Raw genomic sequence first — 27605 nt, 5'->3', positions numbered from 1 at the left:
AATTATCCAATTATTATTATTATTATTATTACCATATATTACATGTAAAAACTTATCATATTGGAATGTCCTAAAACGGGCAATCGCCTAGTTGGACATTTTAAGTTCATTAATTGTATTATGTAATATTTACAAACTAACAATAAATAAATAAATAAATAAATAAATAAATAATGACTCACAACACTCCCCAACTCAAACACGAGAAATAATTTCTCAATTGAGTTGGGCAATTTTTTCGCAATCAACCTCAAAATATCTACATTTGTAAATTATTGTAATGTGTTTGTATATTCAATAAAAAAAAAATTAAAAAAAATATCTACTTTATGTAAATTTCATAATAATGTAACATGTATTAAATAAATAAAAAATAATAAAATTATCATAATAAATATGTATATGTAAAATAATATTTTTCGTAGTCGAGAGCCTGGCCTCTGGACCAATGTTTGAAAAACACGTGTTTCATATAATATAAAATGAAATAAATATGATGAAACATAAATCTCCGACTTTTATTTTTATTGAACCACCCAGTACTTGAAATTGAAAAAATGCATTTTATGTTATATAAAATTGAAATAAATATTATGAAAAAAAATATCACTAAAATTTATTTTTATTCTCCTTGAATCATGATTCTTTGAACCACTCTGTATTTCGATTATAATGTGTATACAAGAATGGCGGCCATTTTGGAATTCCAGATATTGAAATAGACTTCAAATTGGTGAACTGTCTGAGGTAAATATTCTACATATTAGCATTGTTTTGGATATAAATTCATTATCGAAATAATAGGTGTTAGGTACCATTAGAAAGGTAATTCTATCTAGTTTATTGTGATGTAATTTTTCAATATTTCGCAATATAATTGTGTCAAAAATCAGGCTGGTAAAGTGACGGCAAAAATGTTAGAAAATTTACATCATAGTGCATAAATATATTTTTAGCATTATTTATTTACAGGTTTCTAGTATAAAAAAATATTATTACTAACAACAATAGTATGAACTAGCAAAAACTGAAAGAATTGCTTTCATAACTTTATACAATACGACACAAAAAAATTCTAAAGTGCACGCTTGGCGTGAGATTTTTTTTTGAAAAGCCTAAAATATTTTACATTTTCAAAACAACGTAAATGCCATTATTTCTTTGAAAACACCTTTGGTTTGTTTTTTTTCATATAGGCTATTTATTCAGGTTTGTGTGGAAATAATAAAATCCGTTTATATTCATATACATAATTTTTTTGACAATTGTTTCCCGAACGGGGGAATTTTTTATTAATTTTTCAGATAAAGTTAGCTATTCTGGGAAAACGTCTTACGATATAATCATGAACTATATATGAATAATTAGCTACATTTTCTGGTAAACAGAAAACAATTAAAAAAAAAAAAGCAAATACTTAGTTTTTTTTCCGAAATTTGAGAAAAAACTCATCAAGGTAATTTTCGCGCTGTTTCCGAAATCTGCCTCACTGTTGACAGGTTAAGAAAAAATCACGTCCAGTACAGTGGCTGATCTGTCTTTTTCATTGCAACGAGCTGCAATGAAGGGATTAAGCTTTCGCATTTGTTTTGACATAAGGTTGCCCTCTTTCAAGCGCGTGATATCATCATTAAAATGTACATGTTGAGTGCGTTTAACTACTGTCAAAAGTGAAGTGTGAATTTCGGCACGGTTTAATGGAAGATACAAACAACGAGATTCTTTATTCTGTAGGTTGTAGATGAATCTAAGACAGTAACCTAGAATGCGTTGGATCTTCCGAATCGAAGAAAATTTAACTAGTAATAGGTCCACCAGATTTTCGTCCTGTTGGACAAATAACGATCGAACTCGTTCCTCAGAGTGAAGTTCAATTTCGTCGACATTGCCATCGAAAGACGGCCAAGAATCGGATGACTGGATCAGCCACGAAGGCCCCGCCCACCATAACGTGTTATCGATCAGATCGGCTGGAGATTGACCACGAGAAGCGACATCCGCTGGATTATCTCCAGATGACACGTGATGCCAAGAAGTCCCTTCGAGGGTATCTTGAATGTGACTGACACGGTTAGCCATGAAAGTCTTCCAGCGACACGAAGGAGAACGTAACCAAGCGAGCACGATGGTTGAATCCGACCACGCAAAAGAATTGGAGATCGGAAGCAATGGTACGTATAAATCTTTGACATATTTTAATAGATCTGCTGGAAGAAATGCCGCACACAGTTCAAGGCGAGGCAACGAAATCTTTTTTGTAGGGGCGACTCGAGATTTGGCGCAAACCAAATATGTTTGGACTTTATCGTCAACATCCGTGATTCGCAAGTAAACTACCGCGCCATATCCAAGTTCCGAACTATCTGAGAAGCCATGAAGTTGACACGACTCCATGTGAGGGAATGACACCCATCGAGGGATTTTGAACGACTTTAAGAGCGGTAATTGTTTAGTATAACGATCCCATTGACGAACAATGTCAACAGGGGGGTTGTCATCCCACCCAACCTTTAGAACCCACAACTTTTGTACTAGGGATTTGGCGAAAAACGTCAAAGGGCATAGAAAACCGAGGGTGTCAAAAACCCGAGCGACTTCACTGAGGATAGTGCGTTTAGTGCACTCGCGATCGAGGCATAGGACTTCGAATGAAAATGTATCATGTCGTGGCTCCCACTTTAATCCCAATACCTTGAGAATGTGAGAGTTATCAACATCCATGGACACCAAGTCATTGAGGCAGTATTCCGGAGGCAGATCGGCGAGTAATTCTGGTTTGTTACTAGCCCACTTCCGCAATTCGAATTGACCTCGTTTGAACAGCTCGATAACTTCGATTTTCGTTTGTTGAGCTTGTTCTAAGCTGTTACAACCGGTGACGATGTCATCTATGTAAATATCCGAAGTTAGCACACGACGCGCTAGCGGTAAATCATAACCTTCATCTTTGGTCAACTGTTTGACAGTACGACAGGCCAAAAATGGGGCGGAGGAGACACCATAGGTTACAGTGTTTAGTTGGTACTCTTGGATGGGTTCCGACGAATGAAAACGCCAAAATATTCTTTGGAAAGCGCGATCTGGTTCTTGAACCAATATTTGGCGATACATTTGTCGTACATCAGCAGTAAACACTACCGATGGTATACGGAATTTTAGCAAAAGCTCCAGCAGGTTCTTTTGAAGCTTTGGACCGATAAGCAAGGTATCATTTAACGAGGATCCGTTCACATCCGTCGCTTAGGCGTCGAAAACCACTCTTAACTTAGTGCTAGCGCTGCCTGAACGAAGAATGCAATGATGAGGTATGTGATACTTTCCCTTGTGCAAATCTTTTCCAGGAAAACGAGTCATGTGACCACTGTGTAAATAATCAGTCATGAAAGCAGAATATTGTTCACGTAAGGTTGGATTTGCTATGAGTTTGCGCTCGAGTGAATGGAATCTGCGTAAAGCGATCTCACGCGACCCTGGGAAAGAGATGTCCCTTCCCCTTTCTCGGAAAGGCAAGGATACGATGTATCTTCCCGAAGATCCGTCCCGTGAGTGGTCAGTGCAGTACATTTGTTCACAAAGTTGTTCCTCAGGAGTAAGGTGTGAAGACTGGGGAATGGTGTCTAACTCCCACAGTCGCTGGACCTCTTCGTGAAGCCGGTCCTCGTTAGTAACGATGAAAGATTTCGTTTCGTGAGCAGTGTCCGAACCAACTGAACCTAGAAGAAGCCAACCAAATGCAGAATTGAAAGCTGATGGCTGACGTAGACCACCATTCACATTACCAGGTCTCAGAAGAGAAGAGAAAACCTCAGCACCCAGAAGAAGATCAATCGGTCCCGGTTTGTGACAGTCAGGATCGGCAAGAGGCAAGTTTCTCAACTGATGCCACGATGACTTATCTAGACGAACAGTTGGCATGTTGCCGCAGATACTAGGCAGCGTAAGTGCCTTGATGTTGAAGAGAACCCGTCCCTTAACACCGATCTCTAATTGAATGACTCCCGACGTGGTTGCGGAAGATTGGCCTAAGCCGCTAACTCTCTGAGAACTGGCTTGACGAGGGATGCCTACGAGCTCCGCAGCACGATCGGTAATGAAGTGAGCTTGAATGCCCGAATCGATCAATGCGCGAAAGGTTTGGAAACGGACGGATGAATCGCGAATGCCAACATTGGCGGTTGACAATAGTACTATGGACTTGACTCCTAAATTGGTGAGGACCTGAATTTTAGAGTCGGAAGAAGAAGTCTCCGGGTCCGTAGGCGTCGTGGGGTGTTGATGGTGATCTTCCAAAGAAGCATTTTCGTCTCGATGGAGCAAAGTATGGTGTTTTTGCTGACATTTTTGACATGTAAACAAAGATTTACAATCTTTAAGATAATGAGAAGAATGAAGGCAATTGAAACACCAACGGTGTGATTGAGCAAACTGTAGACGATCCTGAACTGACTTGAGTGCAAATACCTTGCACTTGGAAATGGAGTGGTCTTCCCCGCAACAGGAGCACTTCAGGTAAGTGGTGGAGGTCGAGGACCTATTTGTTTCAGACTGTCCTTTCTTAAGATCGCGAAGAAGCGCTGAAGTGCGTTTTTTGGCAGCCTGATTAAAGTTCCGTGCAAGAGGTTTGTCAATAGTACTGCTATCGCGAGTCGAAAAATGTAAGTCCCGTACAAGAGCTTCGCAATTGTTGTAAAGAAACTCTTTGAGTTTCAAATATGAAGGCAGCTCGGTAGGAGACTGCAGTTGTTTGAATGCGCATCTTGTAGGTGAATCTAATTTCGATAGAATTAAATAACAAAGCACGAAGTCCCAATTGTCCGTTGGGAGATCCAATTCCTTTAAAATTGTTAAATCCTCGTTAAATATATCGAACACGCAACGGAATTCAAAAGGATCGTTGGGCGGAAAATTTAAATTTAGCATTTCCCGCCAACACGTAAATGCGAGTTCACGCGCGTTACGATAGCGCGCGATTAATCTTTGATATGCTTCAACGTAGTGAGCTCCTTGAACTGGAAATGTCCGAATTAACCCTAAAGCTTCTCCAGATAAACATGAGAACAAATACTGCATGCGTTCGATGTTGGATAAAGATTTGTTTTCATGAATCAGAGCGTTAAACATGTCGTAAAATTCGGGCCATTGCTTGACATTTCCAGAAAATATTGGAATGTTTATTTTTGGTAATTTAACGTTTGTGCACGCATCCGCGGTCTTACAATCGAGAGGCTGACTGGTTAACTCCTGGTAAATTTCGACAATTTGATAATACATCTCGTCAAAAGCTTCGCGAATTTTATCCTCATCAATTTCGTTTGTGTCATTTAAAGCTAATATTTCCGCATGAGACGTTTCAAATTCAAGAACTATCTTTTCCAGAGTAGTATAATGCGCTAACAGTAAGTTGCACTTAGTTGCATCGTGTAAAGCGCTTTTTGCTATTTCATGTGTCTTGAGTAACCTATTATTCGCTAATGTCCGTTTCCGGCGCAATGTTTGAATAGCTGGGGCCATGTTGAATAAACACGATTGGAAACGTACCCAAAAACGAAACGAAATAAATGATAATAATTTAATCTATTATAATTATATGCGCGGTAGGTCGTAAATACAAAAGAGCTAGGTACCTACCTAATTACTGTTCGAATTGATTATTATTCAAATTTTAAGAAACATTCCACAGCACTATCCGTTTTGGCATAGATAGATAATAATCTTAAAGTTCCCTAGTTTCGGCACCAAAATGTTCGAAGAACGAACAAGGGTTGGAATAGCCGACTCAAGGGCTATTCCACACAGATAACGAATAAATGAATTATATGGCTTTGACAGGCGAATGCGGAAACACAATGCGTAACGTTACTTCACAATCAACTTACCGGTGAAATCTGCATAAGCCTCATCTGTCAACACTGGAACGGGATTGTCGTTCGTTATCACTCGTTATTTTAGATTAAATTGCGATAAAAAATACGTATTATGATTAATCCGATAAGACAACCGGGGATCGATATTTGACAGGACAAACGGTTTTTGTGCGACTGCTCGGCCCACGGCCTCCGTGGATCCAGCTGACATGTGCGAAATTTAAACTATACAGTTTAAATTCTGACGGTACGATTGGTTAGTACACAGCCTGTCAAAAGCAATCGGCGTTTCGGAACAGTATGTATGATTTGTTATTCCACAAGTTGTTCTACATTGATGTCCATTATTAAATGACAAAGTCGTTTAAAAATTCTATAACTATTTTAATTGTTTGACCTGAGAAACCATTTTGCATTTTCAATGCATTTTGAAAATAGGTATTTTGCATTTTGCATTTGAAATGCTTTTCTAAAAACCATTTTGCATTTTCAAATGGAAAAGTTTTGACCCATTTCCATTTTGCATTTCAAATGGTTTTGGGTACCCATTTTGCACATCTCTGGTTGTAATCTTTAATTTAAATTACGATTTTCATGAGGTCACCGGTGACCTACATGGCGTTCAACGTGTTAAGGGTAAACGCAACATACGTTATAATCTATGCATTACCAGATGGCAATAACTTAATTATTTCATTAAAATCCAATTTTTGTAAGTTATGCTTTGAAATATTAAGACAAATTGTTTATTTGCGCCCGTATGTAAGCAATATGAATATGAATAAATATTTTTTTCCATATAAAAACTCATTTCTTTCACGAAAGGATACAAAATTGGATTGAATCACCGATAGAGTATTGTGTTTGTATGCCTTTCCTGAAAGAATAGAGTTTTTAAACAAACAAAACTATTTATTCATATTCATATTGCGTATATACGGGCGCAAACAAATAATTTGTCTTAATATTGTAAAGCATAACTTGCAAAAAGCATATTTTAATAAAATAATTTAATTAACGCCATCTATGAACACGTAGATAATAATGAATGAGACATTTAACCTTAAGGATAAATGTATATGTTTATTCATAGATGGTGTTGATGTAATTATTGTATGAAAATACCCTTTTTGCAAAAAAATTCATTATTATCTTTTTTACTTCTACCATCAGGTAAAATCACCTACCGAAGTCTGTGCACTTTACCCCCGGACACCCTGTATTAATTAATTGTACAAAAATAATAATAAAACAAAGATATTTAACACAGGGAAATCCAGATAAAAGGATACTGTCTTTAAGTTGTACAGGAAATAAACATATTATGTATCTTTCTACCTTCATATGTGGAGGCCCTTTTTCGCTTTTGGTGTTAAAGTTGACAGGGAGGTGGAATTTGAGCGCTATCTCATGGACCATGGAAACGGGAGATTTCAGGTCACACAAGTTGTCTTCTGTATCACCATCTGTTAGAGAAGAGCTAAATTAATAATACCAGATTACTAGAAGTCGGGTTTTTTTGACAGTGCAGAAATTCTGGGACTAATTACCATAATATGAACTCCTCATTGGCCAGAATAGGTACCAAAGGAGGGCGATAATGTGGATTCTTCAGTGGACATTATCAATTTATCACTTAATATTTACAAAAGATTGTTCCTAGGGCACTTCAGTTATGTATAAAAAAAGCTGTTTAGTAGTAAAATAATTGCATATAATTTTATAAACTATTCCCTATGTAAAAGCCCCTAAAAAAGGTGTTTGAAAACTAATGTGGTCACTTAATGGAACACATCTACTATTTCTGCAAAAATATTGCCAACTGCATGCAATCTAGATAACAAGGGAGTATCGTTATTATAAAAGATTACCAATGTTAAAAGAAAGAAGAGAAAGGGATGACTTGATCGAGAATAAGAAATCTTCACCACCAACCAAAATGTTAATTTTTTTTAACATAACATCTTTTGCATTCAATCCTTGCAAATAGAGTAAACACGGAAGAAAAAAAAATACCACAATACTTATATAAAACAATTTAAAGCTCGATTGGATGCTTAACGCAATTACTGTTAAACTTATTGTGAAATCAGATACGAGCGCATCAGCAGAATGCTGCCTGCTCATAACATGTAATAATTATTAAAATAATTATTACATGTTATAATTATTTTATAACATGTAATAATTATTTTTTCTTGGGACCATAAAAAGCCTTGCCTGTGTGGTGTGAGGAGGGGTCCCCGCTGCAGGCTTCGGTGTCCTCATTCTGCCTCAGGTCCAGGGCCTGAGAGGCTGCATCATGTTGCATGGCCTGGGGCGACCCACCCTCTCCGCGGGACACACTCCCTCCCGCATTCGGTCGCACATGACAGCTGCCTTGGTAGACTATTTGCTAAAATGTACTTTCTTGTTAAAACTCTGTTCAATTGAACAATTTAATTTTAATTTTACTATTGGTACTCAAATTACAAGTTACTGTTGAAAATCTAAATTAAATCAACTTTAATTCGACTCCGTATCACATTCCGGGGCAGAGATATTGCGTTAAGTATTCCTCTGGCGTCCCCGACTTCTTCTACCATTCAAACAAACCAGTCTCTAAACATTCCTGGCACTAATAAGAACAAACATTGAAATTTTCAGCGATATCGGTCGACACCTTTTAGAGTTTTGCCAGTACAAACCAAAGAATTTGTATTATTTTTAGCGACTTTCGCAAACGATAGCAGTCGTTGAGGAATGCTATCATTTAGCTTAAGGCTAAAAGAACGAGAATCGCCCTCCTGGACCCATTTCATGGAAAATCAGTTCTTATTAGTGCCACTAGTGTTTAGAGAGTGGTTTGAATGGTAGAAGAAGTCGGAACGCTCAAGGAAGATATGGCGCAATCAACTGAAATAAATATGTGTGGAAAATGTGACGTACGTAATCAACAAAGAAAGGGGTGTGAGAATGAATGGCGTGGAAGTGAACGCCTGATTTGACATGGCACAATCAAGTGATACAAATACTTGAAAAGGAAAACTTTTTCATTTCTTTAAAATAATTTAAATTCCAGCTTTAAAATGCACCTAGTTTTCCTTTACACTAGAATTCATAAAACGAACATCACTGGGTATGCACATCAGCTAGTAAGATATAAAACTCACAGTGGCATCGGTGTTATTCCTGGGCATGTTTTCCTCAAAGCCGCGGCCCTGCTCAAAGCCTCCGCCCTGGATCATGTGGTCCTCCGGCCGGTTCAGCACTGCGGCCATGGTCACGGAGCGGTCTGCGTGGATTTCAAAGTTCGGGCCCTCAAACTGGTTGACGATGGGTACCGGAGGCAGGGATCGCTCCGCCACAACTGAACCAAACAACAAATATATTTTCATAGAAAGCTATTACTTTGTGATTTGTGGCAGAACCGCCTTGAGGTCCTTTTTTTTTTTTTTTTATTAATATCAATAGCAAAATTTGTACATTATGTAGGTTTAAAGTATAATATAAGTATATTTTTTGTATTTTTTTCACAGTCCTCCTCACTAGGGTTTCCTGTTCTGAGGCGGCCTGTAGTTTTTCTTAAATTTTTGTATTTAGTTTTGAATTGTCTTTACATTGTCTTCATAATATTTGTAAGTTGATTATTACTTTGATCTCTAAGCCATGTTTTGACTTTTGTTTTAAATATACTCATTTCGTTTATTTTTTTGGTTTCATTTGGTAGAGCATTGAACAATTTTATAGCATGGAATTTATTATTTCTCTGTCCAAAGGATGTGTTCAAACTGGGAGTAATCAGGATATTTTCGCTTTTTGCCCTGGTTGTGTATTTATGTTGGGCAGTGGAGTATTCGGATATGTTTTTTTTTCAGTTTAAATAAAATATTTTTTGAATATAGTTTCTGTACATTGTAAACATTGAAGTTTTTGAATATTTCTTCTGTCGGAGTTCTAAGCGGAACTTTCAGTATTGTCTTTAATACTCCTTTTTGTGCTATATTGAGCCGCTCTGTGTGAGTGCTCAAGGCAGACCCCCATCCAGTTATTCCGTACTCTATTTGTGATTGACACAAAGCATAGTATACTTTTTTAATATCGTTTATATTGAGGATATTGCGAATGTTTCTAAAGAAGTATATGTACCTGGTTAGTTTTTTTGTAATTACATCTATATGTGAGTTCCAACGGAGATTATCATCAATTTCAATTCCAAGATATTTGATGCTTTTGGAGTGTGCTATAGTGGGACAGAGGCATGATAAGCCTTGATTTTTTTGATAAATTCCTTGGCATGAATGTAATTTGAGATTAAGGTCCTCTGACGGCTGCCCTCTGGCTGTTTTAGAAAATGTCAGATATTTTGTTTTATTGACATTAAGCGTCAGGGAGTTTCTTTTAAGCCAGTTTTGCAGGAGACCAAGTCCGTGTTCAGCTTCTTTGTAGGTATTTATCCAATCTTTTTCTTTAAATAAAATTACTGTGTTATCAGCAAAACTAATGATTTTTCCTCTTGTTTCTAGGTTACAGATATCATTAACCCTATCCCCGCGGGAGACGCACGCCTGCGACGCACTGTGCATGCCCTGTACGCGGGTGGCACATCTGTGCGACGCAAAGTTTCTTCGGCGTTATGGGTATGAAACATGCTTGAGCACGGTAAAACTTATACTCCTAAAAAATCTCACATCTTTACACTACTGACATCTTACGATATTTATCCATAATACGTATCCTAATCATGGATACAAAGATTTGAAGGGATCTTCCAACTCAGAGCGAAAAATGAATCAGTTTGAATTCTTCCCGCGTCTTTACACACGTTATTGCGCAGGCGCATTTTATAAGATTCTCAAACAGAGACGCTCGCCGTGTAGATTACATTGTTTTATCGAATTATTGTTTGCTTCTTCGTGGATATGAACTATTTTAATTACAGTGTACATTAATCTGATTTATCATATTTTAAAATAAGTTCAGTTACATACATTCATTCAAACTATTGAAGAAATATAAAATTTCGTCAGTGTTAGATTATTTTCAAATAAAGATACGTGGTTAAAACTTTTTTATAGTGAAAAATCAAGTGTAAAGTTGTACAAGTTTGACTTTTTATCAATTTTTGAAAGTATTTTTATTGCCAAAATACAAAATGTCGGGTCGTGGTCTTAATGACGAAGAAATATTTGGTGCTACTTTAGAAATAGATTCAGATTTTGAAATTAGTGACAGTGACGTCGATAATAATTGCAAAGCTGCCGAAATACATGAAAGCCATGATTCTGCCGTTATGCGTTGAGAACTGTTTCAAAATCACGATAAAAAAATATATTAAGTGATACATATTTACGGTGACATAATAACAGAAAAATTATTTCATTATTTTTGTAAATTTAAGTGTAGTTATTTTTTATTATATGAACCTTTTTAAGTGTGTCAATATTTCATGTATCCAGTCAAACGCGACATCGCACCCATAAATCAACCACTTACATCGCACCACAGTTGAAGAGCTCTACTCCGGCATGTTTATAATCATGTGTATCGTTATCCTTGAAATAAACATGGCCGCCCGGGCATACCATATCAGTTACATTATGAATATATACTTCGAATTTTTATCAAGCCCCATTGATGTTCGGATTGTTTATTTATACTTGAAAAGATAATTCAAGACATAAGCGACGTATTTTTTAAAACAAATTTTAAAATCCATGCGTGATTATTGTTTAAAGTCATAAATTAGATTGATGATAAATAGCCCCGCGTGTGAACGAAGTGATACAAATTAATGACGCATAGAAAAGGTTAATGTATATTAAAAATAATATCGGACCTAGTACGCTTCCTTGTGGTACTCCATGGTTGATTAGGAGAGGTTTGCTTTTTCTCTTGTTAATTTGGACGCTCTGTGTACGCTCCGTCATATAGCTTTTTAGTAAGTTTAGTGTTGTACATGACATACCAATTTTTGAAAGTTTTGAAAAAAGTATTTTGTGATCTATTGTGTCAAAAGCCTTTTGTAAGTCTATGAAGATTGCCAAAGTTTTTTCTCCACTGTCTAAACTTTTAGTGATCATATCGGTAATTTTTTCTATGGCGTCACTAGTACTTAAGTTCTCCCTAAATCCATACTGAGTTTTTGATAATTTTTTATTGTCTTCTAAGTAGGATAAGGATTGCAACAATAACATTTGGCTGTCATCAGTTGTTTTGTATTGCTCTATCTAAAAATAATTTTATACCATTCTTTTTTGCTTTCTGGCAAAAAAAAAGTGTAGTGTGTTGTGCCTTGAGGTTTCTTCTCCCTCCTGATCTTCCAGGAGTCACTTTTCGCTGCTGATTTCCAGATATTTATAAACTTTTTTACTTCTGTCATTTTCCATACTATTGTTGTAGTTGTTTACGGTTGTGAATAATGGAGGAAGATTTCCCTCCTGGACCCCCTACAAAGCCCCCAGATCCCTCTCCGGACCCCCCAGATGGGGAAAATGTAGAAATTTCTGACAGCGATTCTGTCATTTTGACTTCTACCAAAAAAAGGAAATTTACTCCTTCCCCAATAAAACTTGACTCGCCTTCGACTTCACAGTCCCCACCAACACTTTCTCAACTTCCTCCAACAAACTTTTATTCTCCTCATTCCCGTGGCCCATTCATAGTATACGCCCAAAAAACTGAGCAAGGAAAAACCATCCACCCTCTTGAATTTGGAAAATTCCTATCAAATAGCAAGAACCTTTCAATCAAGCCTGGAGGTGTAAAAGCCGAGGGTCGCTTCCGAATCTCCGTCGAATTCCTCTCAGGGCCAGCTGCCAACAGTTTCATCAAAAATATCTTCATTTCATCTAATTCAAAGTTCAAGGCATATATCCCTACTTTCAATGTCACTCGCATGGGCCTGGTCAGAGGTATCTCGACCGATCTGTCCATCGCAGAAATTCTGTCTTCACTTTCAACCCCCCAACACATTGGCAATCCCATAAAAGCCAGGAGGCTAAATTACAAGGACTCCTCTGAGGGTATAATTTCTTGAAAGCCCTCCCAATCTGTCGTTATCACCTTTGAAGGTCAATCTCTTCCCTCCCATATATATTTATTCTTCAACTCATTACCAGTTGAAATGTATACTTATCCCACCACTCAATGTTTCAATTGCTGCCGTTTTGGTCATACCAAAGCTGCATGCAGATCTCAACCCAGATGTTTTAAATGTGGAGAAAACCACGCAGCTGACCAATGTCCTTCTTCCTCCTCACCTAAATGTTTTAACTGCTCAGGCTCACATACAGCTATCAACACTTCTTGCCCAGAACAATCTCGCCAAAAAAATATTAAAATTTCTATGGCCTCTCAGAACTTGTCTTTTCTGCAGGCTTCTAAACTATTCCCGCCTGTCAAAAAATCATTTGCTGAGGCTTTATCCAGCAACTCCTCATCCAACCCTCTTCCCTCCTCTACAACAACTTCTTCTCGTTCAAATAAATTCACATACAAAAATGCTATCTCTAAACCGGCTCCTGGATACGATCAGCAACAACACAACTCACTGCTCTTAAATCCCAATGGTTCATCTCTTTCAAATGCCACAAATGGGTGTGCAAATAATTATAATCCCCCCTCAATGAACTCTCTTAAACTTTCTGAAAAACTCTTCCAAGACAATTCTTCATTCATCCAAACTCTTATAATGCTTCTAATTGACCTTATTTCTTCTCAAACTAATCTACCGTCCAACGCTGCTACTATTATTTCCACATTAAAATCATTTATTCAAAATGGCTCTTCAGGATGTCAGAATACTTCAGTGGAATAGCCGAAGTGCTATTTCTAACAAATCTGATCTCCTTAACCTATTAAATTCCAACTTTATTTCTTTGGCTGCTATCTCGGAGACTTGGTTTACTCCATCCACCCACTTTAATGTGGGAGGGTATTCCTGTCTCCGCGACGACCGCCCGGAAGGTACGGGCGGCGGTGCTGCCCTTTTTATTAAAAAATCCATATCATTTTCCCCAATAAATAATATCAAACCCCCCAATGCTGACTTCCAAATGGTTGCAGCTAAAATAAAGGACACTTCCTTTATTTCAGTCTATCTTCCCCCAACAGCCCACTTCAATAAACAAATTTGGTTGCAAATTTTAAGTCAACTAAGCCCTCCTTTGTTTATATTAGGCGATTTTAATGCCCATTCCCCCGTCTGGGGTTCTGCTTTCTCCGACCGAGATGGTCGAAGTGTGATGGATTTCCTAGATCAATCCAACCTTTTCCTTTTGAATGACGGATCTCCTACTAGGATCTCACGCCCCAGCACAAACCCCAGTGCAGTGGATCTCTCGATATGCTCAACTAGTCTGGCTTCTCTCTCCTCGTGGGTGGTGTCCCCCGACCCTTGCTCCAGTGATCATTTCCCGATCACCATTACTTATCAAACTTCTTTCCAATCAGACAAGTCTCATATTTCGACAAAGATTAAAACGAAACACACCAAATGGGATGAATTTAACTCTCATATGGACAAGTTCCTACTAAATTTACCCGCCACCGATATATTTTCCGTCAAAGATGATTATAATAACTTCAAATCAATGCTCATAACTGCAATAAATAATTCAAATCCTCCCCCTAAAACTAAATCTCTCAAAAAACTCCCTCCAACTCCCTGGTGGGATGAGGAATGTTCCAAAGTAGTAAGAATTCGGAAAGCTAAATCTCTTTCCTATCGTTACAATATGACTATGGAGAACTATCTTAAATACAAAAACGCTGAATCCAATGCCAAAAGGGTATTGAGGTCAAAAAAAAGATCCGGGTGGTACAACTTCTGCAGTTCAGTATCTCCGAACACTCCGATTTCGGAAGTTTGGTCTATGATCCGAAGATTTCGATCCTCCTTCAGTTCACCATCTCCTCGAGCGTCTCATTCTAAATGGATAGATGAATTCTTGGACAAAATTGCCCCCCCTTCTGTACCTAACTTAGATGAAATAACGCCCATCTATAATACTCCTATGTCTAATCATTGGCTAGACTCTCCATTCACCTTAATTGAGCTAAAAAATTGTTTATCAACAGTCAAGGACTCATCTCCAGGCAGAGATGGTATACCTTACAGCATAATCAAAAATAGTAATGATAATGTTCTAAACCACTTCTTAAGCATCTTAAATAAAATCTTCCAGACTGGTATAATGCCTGATGACTGGAGTTCTCAAATAATCATCCCTATTTTAAAAACAAACAAATCACCAAATTCTGGATCCAACTACAGGCCAATCGCTCTTTCATCCACCCTCAGTAAACTTTATGAAAAATTAATTAAAAACCGATTAGAATTTTTTGTCGAGAGTAAACAGCTTCTCTCTCCATCTCAATTTGGATTTAGGAAAAAAAATCCACTCAGGATAACCTTGCCATCATCAGCACTGATATTAATTTATCAATTTCTAAACAGGAAGTTTGTCTTGCCGTCTTTATAGATATAGAAGGCGCCTTTGACAATGTTTCCATCCCTATCCTGAAAGAAAAACTTCTAGGCCTTGGCCTTCCCCCCATGTTTGTCCAATCTATTATTAATCTATTTCTAGATAGAAAAATTTTCATTGAACTTCCAGATATTTCTCCTCAAAGTAGGTCTATTTGGAAGGGTTTACCACAAGGCGATGTATTGTCCCCCTTACTGTATAATATATACACATATGATATGCATGTCGCTATTCCCCCACAAGTAAAAGTTATTGAGTTCGCAGATGACATAGCTTTCTTCTTATCATCCAAAATCATCCCTCTCGCCGTCAAATATCTAAACGAAGCCATGAATGCCCTTTGCACATGGCTCACGTTAAATGGTCTTGAACTTTCAATCCAAAAGACTCAGTGTGTCACCTTCTCAAACCGCCATAAAAACCCCCCCGTTCAAATTTTATTTAAAAATTCTCCAATCTCCAACGTTTCTGAAGTAAAATTTTTGGGAGTAACATTTGATAGGAAACTTAAATGGTCTTCCCATATTAATAATTTAGTTACTAAATGCGAAAAAAATTTAAATATCATCAGATCATTATCTGGCGTTTGGTGGGGAGCTCACCCTACTTGCATTAAGTTGCTTTACAACGCACTTATTCGAAGCCATCTCGACTATGCTTGCCCACTTTTTAGTACTGCCTCAAAAAATGTACTTGATAAATTAGACAAAATTCAATCTAAATCTTTGCGAATAATAACTGGAGCGATGCAATCGTCACCCATCAATTCCCTTCAAGTAGAATGTTCTGATCCTCCTCTTTATTTAAGGCGTCAACTATTTGCTGACAAATTTGTTCTTAAATGTTTAAATTCTAAATGTCATCAGGTTATCCCCAGCGTCTCGTTGTTCATTGACTCAACACATTCATCTACAATCAGAGCTTCAACTAAACCTATTCCTGACATCTGTAAAAATTTTAAGTCTCTCTCAGAGCTCCACATCATCCAAAATGATCTACTTCCCTTATACAAATTAAAATATAGTCACGTCACCCTCTATCCCCAACAATATTAGAAGAGATCGGAATCCTTAAAAGTCATTCCAATCTCCCGGCCCGAACTGTCAATAATATGTTCAATGACATTATTTTATCTAAATGGCCCAACTTTTCTCTTTTATTTACTGATGGATCCAAATCTCCCGACTCTCCTAACTGTGGTATAGGTATTAACGTTTACCACAATAATTCTAATGACAGAATATTTCATTCCATTTCAAATCAATTTTCAATATTTTCAGCCGAGTGCATTGCAATAATAGAATCTCTCAAATATATAATCAAAAATAATTTTGAACATTCCCTCATTCTCTCTGACTCTCTCAGTTCCCTCCAAAAACTTAAATCCAGTCCTCTTCTTCATCCTGATGATCACTTTGTATGCCTTATTCGAGTGATGATAGCCTCCATTCAAAGCTCTGGTAAAACTGTAACTCTGATTTGGATTCCTGGACATGTTGGTATCATGGGTAATGATATTGCGGATGCCTTGGCAAAACAAGGAGCGTCCAACCCTGTTGTTACCCTCGTAAACCACATTCCCCTATCTGACATTTTTTCCATCATCAAAGATAGATCCCGCAATGTTTGGGCAGAGTATTGGCACATTGCTAGCCAATCCAAGGGAGCCTGCTATGCCTCAATACAAAGGACTATCCCATCAAAACCGTGGTTTCAGCAATTCCCTCATTTTTCCAAAAAAGAAATTTCTTCACTCATTCGAATGAGAATCGGACATTGTTCCGTTCCTTCCCACCTTTTTAAAATTCACGTCCTTGACTCCCCAGATTGTACATTCTGTGGTCTAGAAGTGGGAACTTTAGATCACATATTTTTTGGTTGTCCCTCTCTAAACAAATATCCTCTCTTCTATCAAGCCTTATCTAAAATTGCCTCCCCTCCATTCAACATCTCATCTCTTCTAAGTCTGAACTCGACTCCAATTTACATTATAATTTTGAAATTTGCCAATTTAAATAAAATTAATATTTAAATTCACCTTTCATTTCTCAATAATTTTAAATGATGGCCAAGAACACCCTTGAAGGGTGAAAGCCAGAAATAATGTAAAAAAAAAAAAAAAAGTAGGATAAGAGTTGTTTTTTTAGTATTCTTTCCAATATTTTTGAAAATGCATTTAGTAGGCTTATTGGTCGGTAATTGTTTATGTCATTTTTACATCCTTGTTTAAATATTGGTATAACAATCGCTTTTTTGAGGGCTGTAGGGAATATGCTATTCGTTATAGACATGTTGACTAAGTATGTAAGTGGTTCAATAAGTTCTTTACAGAGATATTTTATTGCGTTGGTTGAGATTGTGTCCTCCCCCGAAGAAATATTTGATTTTAAAGAAGAAATTGTGTTTTTGATATCGTCAGCTGTAATTTGTTTAAAATTGAGCTGATTTCCTTGCTCAGGTGGTTCGTTTATTTGTACATCTTCGTTACATTTTGTAACTTGCTTTGCTAGATTTGATCCTATATTTATGAAAAAATTATTGACGTATTCAAGTATTTGGTCAGGATTATCAGCGTATGTCCTGGGAACATTGTTTATATTCAGCACGTCAATTGATGTAACGTTGGCAGATTTAGAACTGGTTATTTCATTTATTATTTGCCACATTTTCCTGGGATTTTGTTTACAATCTACAATTTTTTTCTTATAGTAGGTTTCTTTTGTATACATAATAACTTTTTTGCAAATGTTTCTGTATCTTTTGTAGTATCTTAACATGTGTATATCGTATGGAATTTTTTTAAGTTTCTTGTGTAACTCGTCTCTTTTTCTTATGCAGTTTATAACATTCTGTGTAATCCATGGTTTAATATAATGTACATTTTTGTGTGAGATTTTCTTAGTAATTTTTGTGGTATTAGATAGTATATTATTCTGAAGAAGTTCTATGAAATAATTCCATGCATCATTTGTATTGTTCATACTTTGCAGTTTTTTCCAATCGGTACATTGTAGATTATGTTTAACCTCTCAGAAAAGGACTTTTATTTACTCTGTGTTCCTTTGCGAACTGTCAAAACGCGGAAATTTTTGTGTTATTCACGAGTTTTGTTAAAAGCTCCATAACTCACGTTTTGGGAAACGTAGCCTCATTCTAAAAAATGTTTTGGAAAGATTATGAAATTCACTATCGTATTGTTTTGTTATACGTAAATATTTGCGTTTCTAAATATACATTTTCTGAAAACGTCAAAAATATGTAAAAATCGCTGACCATTATTTCAAAGCTGTGAAAAATGTACTTTTTTCTGAGTATCATAAAGAAATAACACTTTATATATTGAAGAAATATAATTAAAAACTATTGGTCACCTCAAAATATTAACCGTCCAAACTAAAATATTTTTAATAAATTATTTAAAAACGCAATAAATTACGAACGAACAAGCTGACAGATTCAATCGACTCAGAAAATGCACCTCTAGATTCCACAGACATTTTTGAATGCAGACGCGTAGCGTTATTCATTATCGATACTCTGTTTTTTAAATCATGGCAATCCGTATACTAGTGATGGAAATAAATCGATTTTTGTAAAATCTCGCGCGCTTACGTGAAAAGACGTACTAATGTCTTGACCGCTATTATCATATTTACGTCTTTTGACGTTCTAATGTTCCGAGTGGTTAATGATATTCCAGTTGATTTCTGTTTTTTCTGTTGTTAATGGTTTTTTCTTCATTTTATTTGACTTGTTTATTTTTATTGAAAGCATAGTTGTATAATGATCGGTTATAGTTGAATTAAATACAACAGTTTGAGTAATGTCTTTTGTTTTACTCATTATATGGTCTATGCAACTTTCACTGTTGTCCACTTTTCGAGTAGGAACATTTATTAAGCTTTCCAGTCCATGGGATGCTAGCATCTGCAGATATTGAATTCGCTTAGGGTGTCCATTTTCTAAAATATTTATATTTACATCTCCAATAATAAATATGTTTTTCGTTTCTTTAAGAAGGCAGAGTTCCTCGTCTACGGATTTAAGGAATGGGTCGATGTTTCTTGTTGAGGGCGATCGATAGATTGCTAATATAGCTTTTTCTTTACTGATTTTAATTTTCAAACAATTGGCATTTGTGATAATAATTTCTTCAACTTCGGCTTTTATTTCGTTTTTAATGTATATAATTACACCATCGTTTTGTTTTTTGTTATTCAAACTTGAGTAGGTTGTATATCCAGCAATTTCCAATTTCATGTATTTATGATTTATCCAACATTCAGTAAGTATTATTATTTGAAAATTAACTTTTAAATATTTCAATAAAATTTGCAATTCATCAAAATTTTTTCTTATGCTTCTTATGTTTTTGTGTAGTATATTGAAAGAGTTGTTATTTAAATTCGATAGATCATTTGGTTCCGAGGTTAACCTTTTCTCTGCGGGAGACGCACGCCTGCGACGCACTGTACATGCCCTGTACGCGGGTGGCACATAGGTGCGACGCAAAGTTTCTTCGGCGTTATGGGTATGAAACATGCTTGGGCACGGTAAAAATTATACTCCTAAAAAATCTCACATCTTTACACTACTGACATCTTACGATATTTATCCATAATACGTATCCTAATCATCGATACAAAGATTTGAAGGGATCTTCCAACTCAGAGCGAAAAATGAATCAGTTTGAATTCTTCCCGCGTCTTTACACAAGTTATTGCGCATGCGCATTTTATAAGATTCTCAAACAGAGACGCTCGCCGTGTAGATTACATTGTTTTATCGAATTATTGTTTGCTTTTTCGTGGATATGAACTATTTTAATTACAGTGTACATTCATCTGATTTATCATATTTTAAAATAAGTTCAGTTACATACATTCATTCAAACTATTGAAGAAATATAAAATTTCGTCAGTGTTAGATTATTTTCAAATAAAGATACGTGGTTAAAACTTTTTTATAGTGAAAAATCAAGTGTAAAGTTGTACAAGTTTGACTTTTTATCAATTTTTGAAAGTATTTTTATTGCCAAAATACAAAATGTCGGGTCGTGGTCTTAATGACGAAGAAATATTTGGTGATACTTTAGAAATAGATTCAGATTTTGAAATTAGTGACAGTGACGTCGATAATAATTGCGAAGCTGCTGAAATACATGAAAGCCATGATTCTGCCGTTATGCGTTGAGAACTGTTTCAAAATCACGATAAAAAAATATATTAAGTGATACATATTTACGGTGACATAATAACAGAAAAATTATTTCATTATTTTTGTAAATTTAAGTGTAGTTATTTTTTATTATATGAACCTTTTTAAGTGTGTCAATATTTCATGTATCCAGTCAAACGCGACATCGCACCCATAAATAAACCACTTACATCGCACCACAGTTGAAGAGCTCTACTCTGGTGTGTTTATAATCATGTGTATCGTTATCCTCATGGCCGCCCGGGCATACTATATCAGTTACATTATGAATATATACTTCGATTTTTTATCAAGTCCCATTGAAGTTCGGAGTGTTTATTTATACTTGAGAAGATAATTCAAGACATAAGCGACGTATTTTTTAAAACAAATTTTAAAATCCATGCGTGATTATTGTTTAAAGTCATAAATTAGATTACTGATAAATAGCCCCGCGTGTGAACGAAGTGATACAAATTAATGACGCATAGAAAAGGTTAATATAATGTCAGCCATTTTTTTTTTTTTTTTTCGTAATCGTTTTTGTGCCCTTTTGTTATACAATATTTTTTATATCATCTACATGTTTTATATAAATTATTTTTTCGGTTGGCATTCTTCGCGTCATTATTTTTCCATCTTTGAACCAAACGTAGGAGTACATTTTTTCATTGGCAGATTTTTTCGTTTTCCAGAGCAGTTCCCTTTGATATGGGCTCAATTCCTCTGCAATATAGATTGGTTCGGTGGAGATATCTTTTATAGCTGCATAATTAATATTTTTCCTTTTAGAAAGAAGATTGTCTCTTGTCTTTTTTTCCGCAAATTCCACTAGCAGTTTCGGTGGCGCATTGTTCCTTCTATCATGTGTCCTTTTTATATCAATTATATCATTGTGCTGGATTTCCATTCCTGCCGCCGCCGCAACTCTTTTTACTATCTCCATCTGCTGCTCTCCATTTTTTTGGGGAATGCCCGCTATTTCTAAGAAATTAGACCGAGATTTGTATTCGAGGTCTGAAATTTTTATTTCAAGTTGTTTAATAATGATATTCTTTTCCTGGTGTTCCTTTTTTATGTTTTCAAAATCATTTTCAATTTTTTTATTTTGTGTAATTGTTATTTCTAGTTTTTTTATTAGTTCATCGTACTGACTACTCATAAAATCAATGCTTTTTTGAGTGTCCTGGGTTTGTTTTTCAATTTTTGATATAATTTCTTTTTTCATGGATTCAATTTTTTTTTCAATAATCTGTATAATTTTATCAATGTTAAATTTTTCTTCGGTTTCCGTTATAACTCCCTTCCTCTTGTATTTGCCATTTTCTATTTCTTTTTTTTTTTTTTTGGTTTATTAATTATATTTTTATTAATGTTGGAACAAAAATGCCCCTAAGTATATATTAATTTATGTAAATTGTCTATGGCGAAATATTTTTGTATTGTCTATGGTTATTGTATGTTTTCATCAAAGTTGATTTTGGGTTACAATGACAATACTCTTTTTGCACTTCAATTTACAAATGATTCAATTTACACTCGTACGCGGTACTCACTTTGAAAATCAAAACCTACCACTTGAAACAGCTATAAATCTCTTATTTCTAGACAGATTTATGATTTGCTTATCTTAAAAGCTTTATTAATGCTCTTGAAGTTTGTTGAAACACATAAATAAACAATAAACCGCAGGATACAGATATAATATTATAAACAGTGACCCATCACAAGAAATCAACAAGAACTGTCGCCATCGCATGCACACTGCTATATTGTTTATAGTATTTACTTACCCGGTCTGATGGGATTTGGACCACTGCGCAGATATCATCAAAACACAATTATTTTTATTATTATATCTACTAACAAATAAAGTTTTAATAAAAAGTTAACACGAGGAGAAATATTTATAAGTTTTGTTTTTCATGGTAGTTTCTAAAACATGGCCACACACACAATGTCACATCGCACTCTGGGCATTTATACTGGGACATTTTCCTTTTTTTTAGAAATGGCGCACACTCGGCAGGCTCGGTGAAGTTTTTGAGAATTATTTCCCTTTATTGGGTGGGGCATATGTTTTGCTAATGCCTTAGCAGTTAGTCTCAGAGGTAAATCGTGTGAAGAGCGAGAATGAGGCTCAGATCGGGAAGTTTCATGATATTTTTGCAATAATTGTCGTATTACGGCTAATTGGAAATCTGCTAAACTAACATTTTTATTTGTAATTGATTTAAAAGCTACATGAGAGTTCAATAAATACAGATCAATAATATGGAAGGCCACTTTTTTATACCACTTAATTGTTTTTCGCAGGCAATTAATACTACTTAACATCAAGTCCACTTTGTCAACAGAACCCATACACTTATTATAGTCTAGAACGCACTTGGGTTTCATAATTGGTTGACGAGTTTTCCAATCAACTTTTCCCGTCATGTCCATGGAGTCGTCATGTAAGGTTGTTAGCATGTGAACTTCTCTTTTATCGCACCACTTTAAAGCCAACAGAGGTCCACGATGTTGTGCTTTCATTTCACCCTTTTTAAGTTTATTAAATTTTGCCATGCCTTTTCGTGTCTTCCGCACCGTACCACATGCATTGGTTTTGTAAGTATGGAGAAAATCATATAGTTGAGGGCTACTGTACCAATTATCAATAAAAAGATTATGTCCTTTATTTAAATAATCTTGAAGTAGTGTCGTTACTACAGCCCCCGAAATTCCGAGACATTCAGAGTCAGTTATGTCAGTCCCTTCGCCACAATAAATAATGAAGTCTAATATAAAACCCGTCTTCACGTCACACAATACAAACATTTTAATTCCAAACCGGTGACGTTTGGATGGTATATATTGTTTGAAAATTAAACGCCCTTTGAAAACAATTATGCTCTCATCGATGCATAAATTTTCATAAGGTATCAAAGTTTTTTTGAACATTTTTCGGGTATGGTCAATTAGGATTTTAATTTTGTAAAGTCGGTCACCAGGAATTTGTGTGTCGGGGTTTGAGAAGTGTAACATTCGCAATATAATTTCGTAACGATCCCTAGACATGGTTTTTCCGAAAATTGTACTAGCGAGCAATGGGTCAGTGGACCAGTGTTCTTCGATAGTAAGATGTCGGTTTCTCGTCATTAACATTAACAGTGCAAAAAAAATGTACATTTCTTCGACAGATGTGTCAACCCATTTACGAAGTCTGGATTTTTGGGAAGGTTCTTGTTTTGATATGGTGGCTATGTAATATCGATTAGTTTCGATCACCATTTTTGTCACTATTTCTTTGTTCAAGAAGTATTCAAAAAAGTCAATTTCCGATGAATTACCAGAAAATAAAGTGGATGGATCAAAACCTGACACAAAATCATCAAATTCATGAACTATTGGAATAAATGGACCAGAGGTCCAAGAAGAAAAGCAGTCTGCATTTACGGTATAGTCTAAGTTAGGTGTACGAGAGTCATGATCTTGGCTTGTCCCGGGGGCGTTTATTTCACTGTCACTAACTTCTTCAGTAATTGGTATATCTTGATCATCTTCACTTATTTCTAAATCAGAGTCCATGTCTAAAAATGTTTCATAAATTTCGTCTTCCGTAAGACTGGGGTTTGCCATTTTTAAGGGAGTTCAATTTTGATATATAAACGGTAAGCCTATAAATATAGACAGATAAATTACTATTTAGGTTGTCCACAAAATTTAGAAATAAAATCACAAAATAAAGTCAATCAAAAAGTCTTGAGTAAAATAACTATTTTTAAAACACGTCACGTAAAAGTTCACAAACAAACGAAAGTCAATCAAAAAGTCTCGAGTAAAATAACTATTTTTAAAACACGTCACGTCACTTAAGTTCACAAACAAACTAATGTATCACAGAAAAATAAATTACTTAAAAAGATTCGCAAAATAGAAATCGGTCAATATTTTACATCGACGCATAAGTCCATCAAAGCAGATTAGATCACCTAAGAAATACTATGGATGACACAACAATTCAGCGGCGCGACATTCAAATGACTGAATGAAGATTTAACGAATCATCGCTTTCACAATGTTTTATGTAAACAATTTATTATATTTTAACCAGCAAACGCCAGATGTCAGTAAGAAAAAGGATTGAACTATTTTTTGGTTCAGTTACCTGCTAAATTCGTCGCGTATTTACGTAGTATCAAGCCGCTAAAGTGAAACGCATGATATGATGCGCGTAGCGTGGGGGGCACGAATTATTTTCGCATGAATTGATGCGCGTAGCGGCGAAAAAGTTAAAGAGCCTAACATCTTGGCTGCAGTGGCAGATATCTTCTTACGTATTTATTTATTTAACTACAAAACACAGATACAGACAGTCATTTATAAAACAATAACTTGAGAATTTGCCTGCATCCTAACTATTTCTCACGGATTGACTTGATATTTTAAATTTCCGTGTGAGAGAGCATAGGTTCGTATACAGTATTGAGATATTGACTATGTAATTATTTACATGTTTTTTGGAATTTTTATAATTTTAGGGCATCCTTTGATGTATTTGATTGTCAATTCCTTCTCCCCCTTTTCTGTTCTTTGATGCAGCTCATTCCTTAAATCAATTAAATGCTGCCGTTGCATCGGAGTAATTATCTTGATATTTTTGGGATATTATCACGGACACTGTAACACTGTCGATATGTTGGAAGGAGGAAGCGGCTAAATACTGACCTTGACTTAGAGTCACTGTCTTCTTGACCGAGGGCAATTTCTTCAGCTCCTCCAGCATCTTCTCGGCGGCCCGCTTCTTCGAAGTCTTCTTGCTGTAACCTTCGCCTTTCGTTACATGTTCTGCCACAGTGCACGTCGTTATAAAAAGCTGAAAACAATAACAATTTTTAGTGCCTAATGCAAATATGTGTTGTAATCAGGGATGTGCTTTATTTCAAATAAATCCATTTCAAATGGAAATGCAAAATGCAAAATGGGTATTTTCCATTTTGCATTTTAAATGCTTTTCTCAATGCATTTTCCATTTTAAATGCTTTTTTGCAACATTCTTCCTGTTATCTCCACTCGTCTTTTTATCATAGGCCCCGTATATCAGTCGGTCCTCAACCTCGCTATGAGAGATAATTTACGTCTGTCAAGTTGCTACCTGGTAGGAGCCCTGGTAATTAAGTGATACCATTAAAAAAATACAGATTCAAATAGTGAACACGGGGCCATGACGCTGTAATATTAAATTTTAGACAGCGGTTTCTATTTTTTTACGTTGCCAACATTAGTCCCGCGCAAATTTTTTGTGTTTTCAATGGTTTCATCATCTGTGGTCGTGGTATTTTTGGATTTACAATCATGTAAGTACTGTAATTTATTTATTATTATATCTCACATCTAACTATCTACCTATGCACGCTTCCTAAAGAAAATCAATATATTATGTTAGAATTGTAGAATGCTATGTTAGTATATTCAGTAGTTTAAGAATATACAAGTGAAGATGGATTTAGATGGATAATTTGTATAGCATTGCTTATCTTATTTCATTATATAAATATATGTACGAACTGCATTTTAACCAAATATTTTTTTTCCTTCAGGGATGTGAGAGATATCACAATACATTACCACAAAAATGAAGTATTTCCTTCAAAGATGTTACCATCATTGGCAGCATTGAGAATGGAAATGTTTCTGCCACTTACTCAACTTGTTTAAAGGTTTTAAAATGAAGCATGGTCGCTACTACAAGTACAATTTGCGCTACAGTGTCGTATCCATTTTAAAATGAAGTGGACACCTAAAGAACAGAAGGACAGAGTCCGTTCAGTGTTTTTATACAAATAAGGAAATTAAAAGAAAGTACCAAAAAATGATATGTAAATCCACAAAGTGGAACTAATAGTCTTGTACAGAATGAATCTTATTTTTTAAGATAATGAAGATTCATCTGATTCTTCCGCAGCAACAGCAGGAACTCCGGATTTAAAAGCCTTGCAATACCTTCAAGACAAATGAACCGATTTTGAAATGTTTCATGACTACTCTACTGTTAGGCACATGTACAACTTGTCTTCCGAGTTTTGCACCAGTTGAATGTCTCTTTTCAAATGGAGGTATAATCATGAGACTTCATAGAAGAAAAATGAGTGATGATGTTTTTGAGAAGCTCGTTCTTCTAAAATCTAATAATGGCTAAGACTACATAATACCTACATAATATAGAAAATATATTGGTTTTCTCAAAGTTGTATCATATTATCTGTGGGTTTTCTAGTGCGCCTTGCTTGGAGTTTTCTGTGACAATCTATGATCAAATAATGGGTGCGCACTAGAAAACAACATTTTATATTGTCTGATTGTCTCACTGTCCTGTATTTCTTTACTATTCACTGGTGGATGTCCCCTTATAGAGGGTTACAACACAAATGATGATGGCCTTAACCAGTCAACTGTGGCTCGACCGCCGGCGGGCGTTTTTGAAATCCGGCGGGTTTTTTTTTTTAAATGCGATTTTAACCCTTATGTATAAAGAATTTGTATAAAGTAAAAGGTCAGAATCGCTTGCGCCAAGTTCGGACTAGAATTAGCTTTTTCTTTCATGAGGCTGCGAGCCCTGTACGTGTAAATATAAATTATCTATGGTAAAGTGGCGTCGCTTGTTTTACGAGTTCCTTTCCAACGGTCGGTTTCTGAGTGAGCGTTAGCTGAAAACCGGATTAATCAATTAATTCAACAAATAAACGTAAGTAATTGTGTTTTTATACATAGTTCATTGACCAAGTAATGTGTTTTGATAAATATAAATCATTTTTGATATTGTAAATTTATAAAAGATGACGTAAAAGTTCGCAAAAATTTTGCAGGAACAATTATTACTTTTTGGATGGAGTTATGTACATGATATATTACATTATTTGGAGTTATTCGTGTATCATTGTATGGAAAAAACAATTGTTATTATATATCGAAGCCCTCTTTTTGTCAATACTTCGTGATTATTTAAAAAAAAAAATGATATGTCATGTCATGTGTCAAAAAAATAGCTGCGCGTAAATATTTCATTTTTAGCTGGGAATATTTACGTGATCAT

At 35.6% G+C, this 27605-nt stretch overlaps 1 protein-coding gene across 1 annotated transcript in view; it reads right to left on the bottom strand.

Annotated features, from left to right (window-relative positions):
* Positions 1-27605, bottom strand: part of LOC149408825 (uncharacterized) — a 286048-nt gene that overhangs the window by 211827 nt on the left and 46616 nt on the right. The window contains exons 6-9 of the mRNA XM_089650404.1: positions 25241-25388; positions 9017-9213; positions 8085-8259; positions 7203-7330 (exon numbers count right to left, since the gene is read on the bottom strand). Of these exons, the coding sequence (XP_089506530.1) occupies positions 7203-7330; positions 8085-8259; positions 9017-9213; positions 25241-25388 (648 nt within the window). The remainder of the gene's footprint in view (positions 1-7202; positions 7331-8084; positions 8260-9016; positions 9214-25240; positions 25389-27605) is intronic.

Source organism: Hesperophylax consimilis, unplaced genomic scaffold (assembly GCF_061612785.1).
Source record: "Hesperophylax consimilis isolate HC1 unplaced genomic scaffold, BYU_Hcon_1.0 scaffold_55, whole genome shotgun sequence".
Classification (NCBI taxonomy): Eukaryota; Metazoa; Arthropoda; class Insecta; order Trichoptera; family Limnephilidae; genus Hesperophylax; species Hesperophylax consimilis.
The sequence above is the reverse complement of the archived record's forward strand: the minus strand, read 5'-3'. Positions and strand labels throughout refer to the sequence as shown.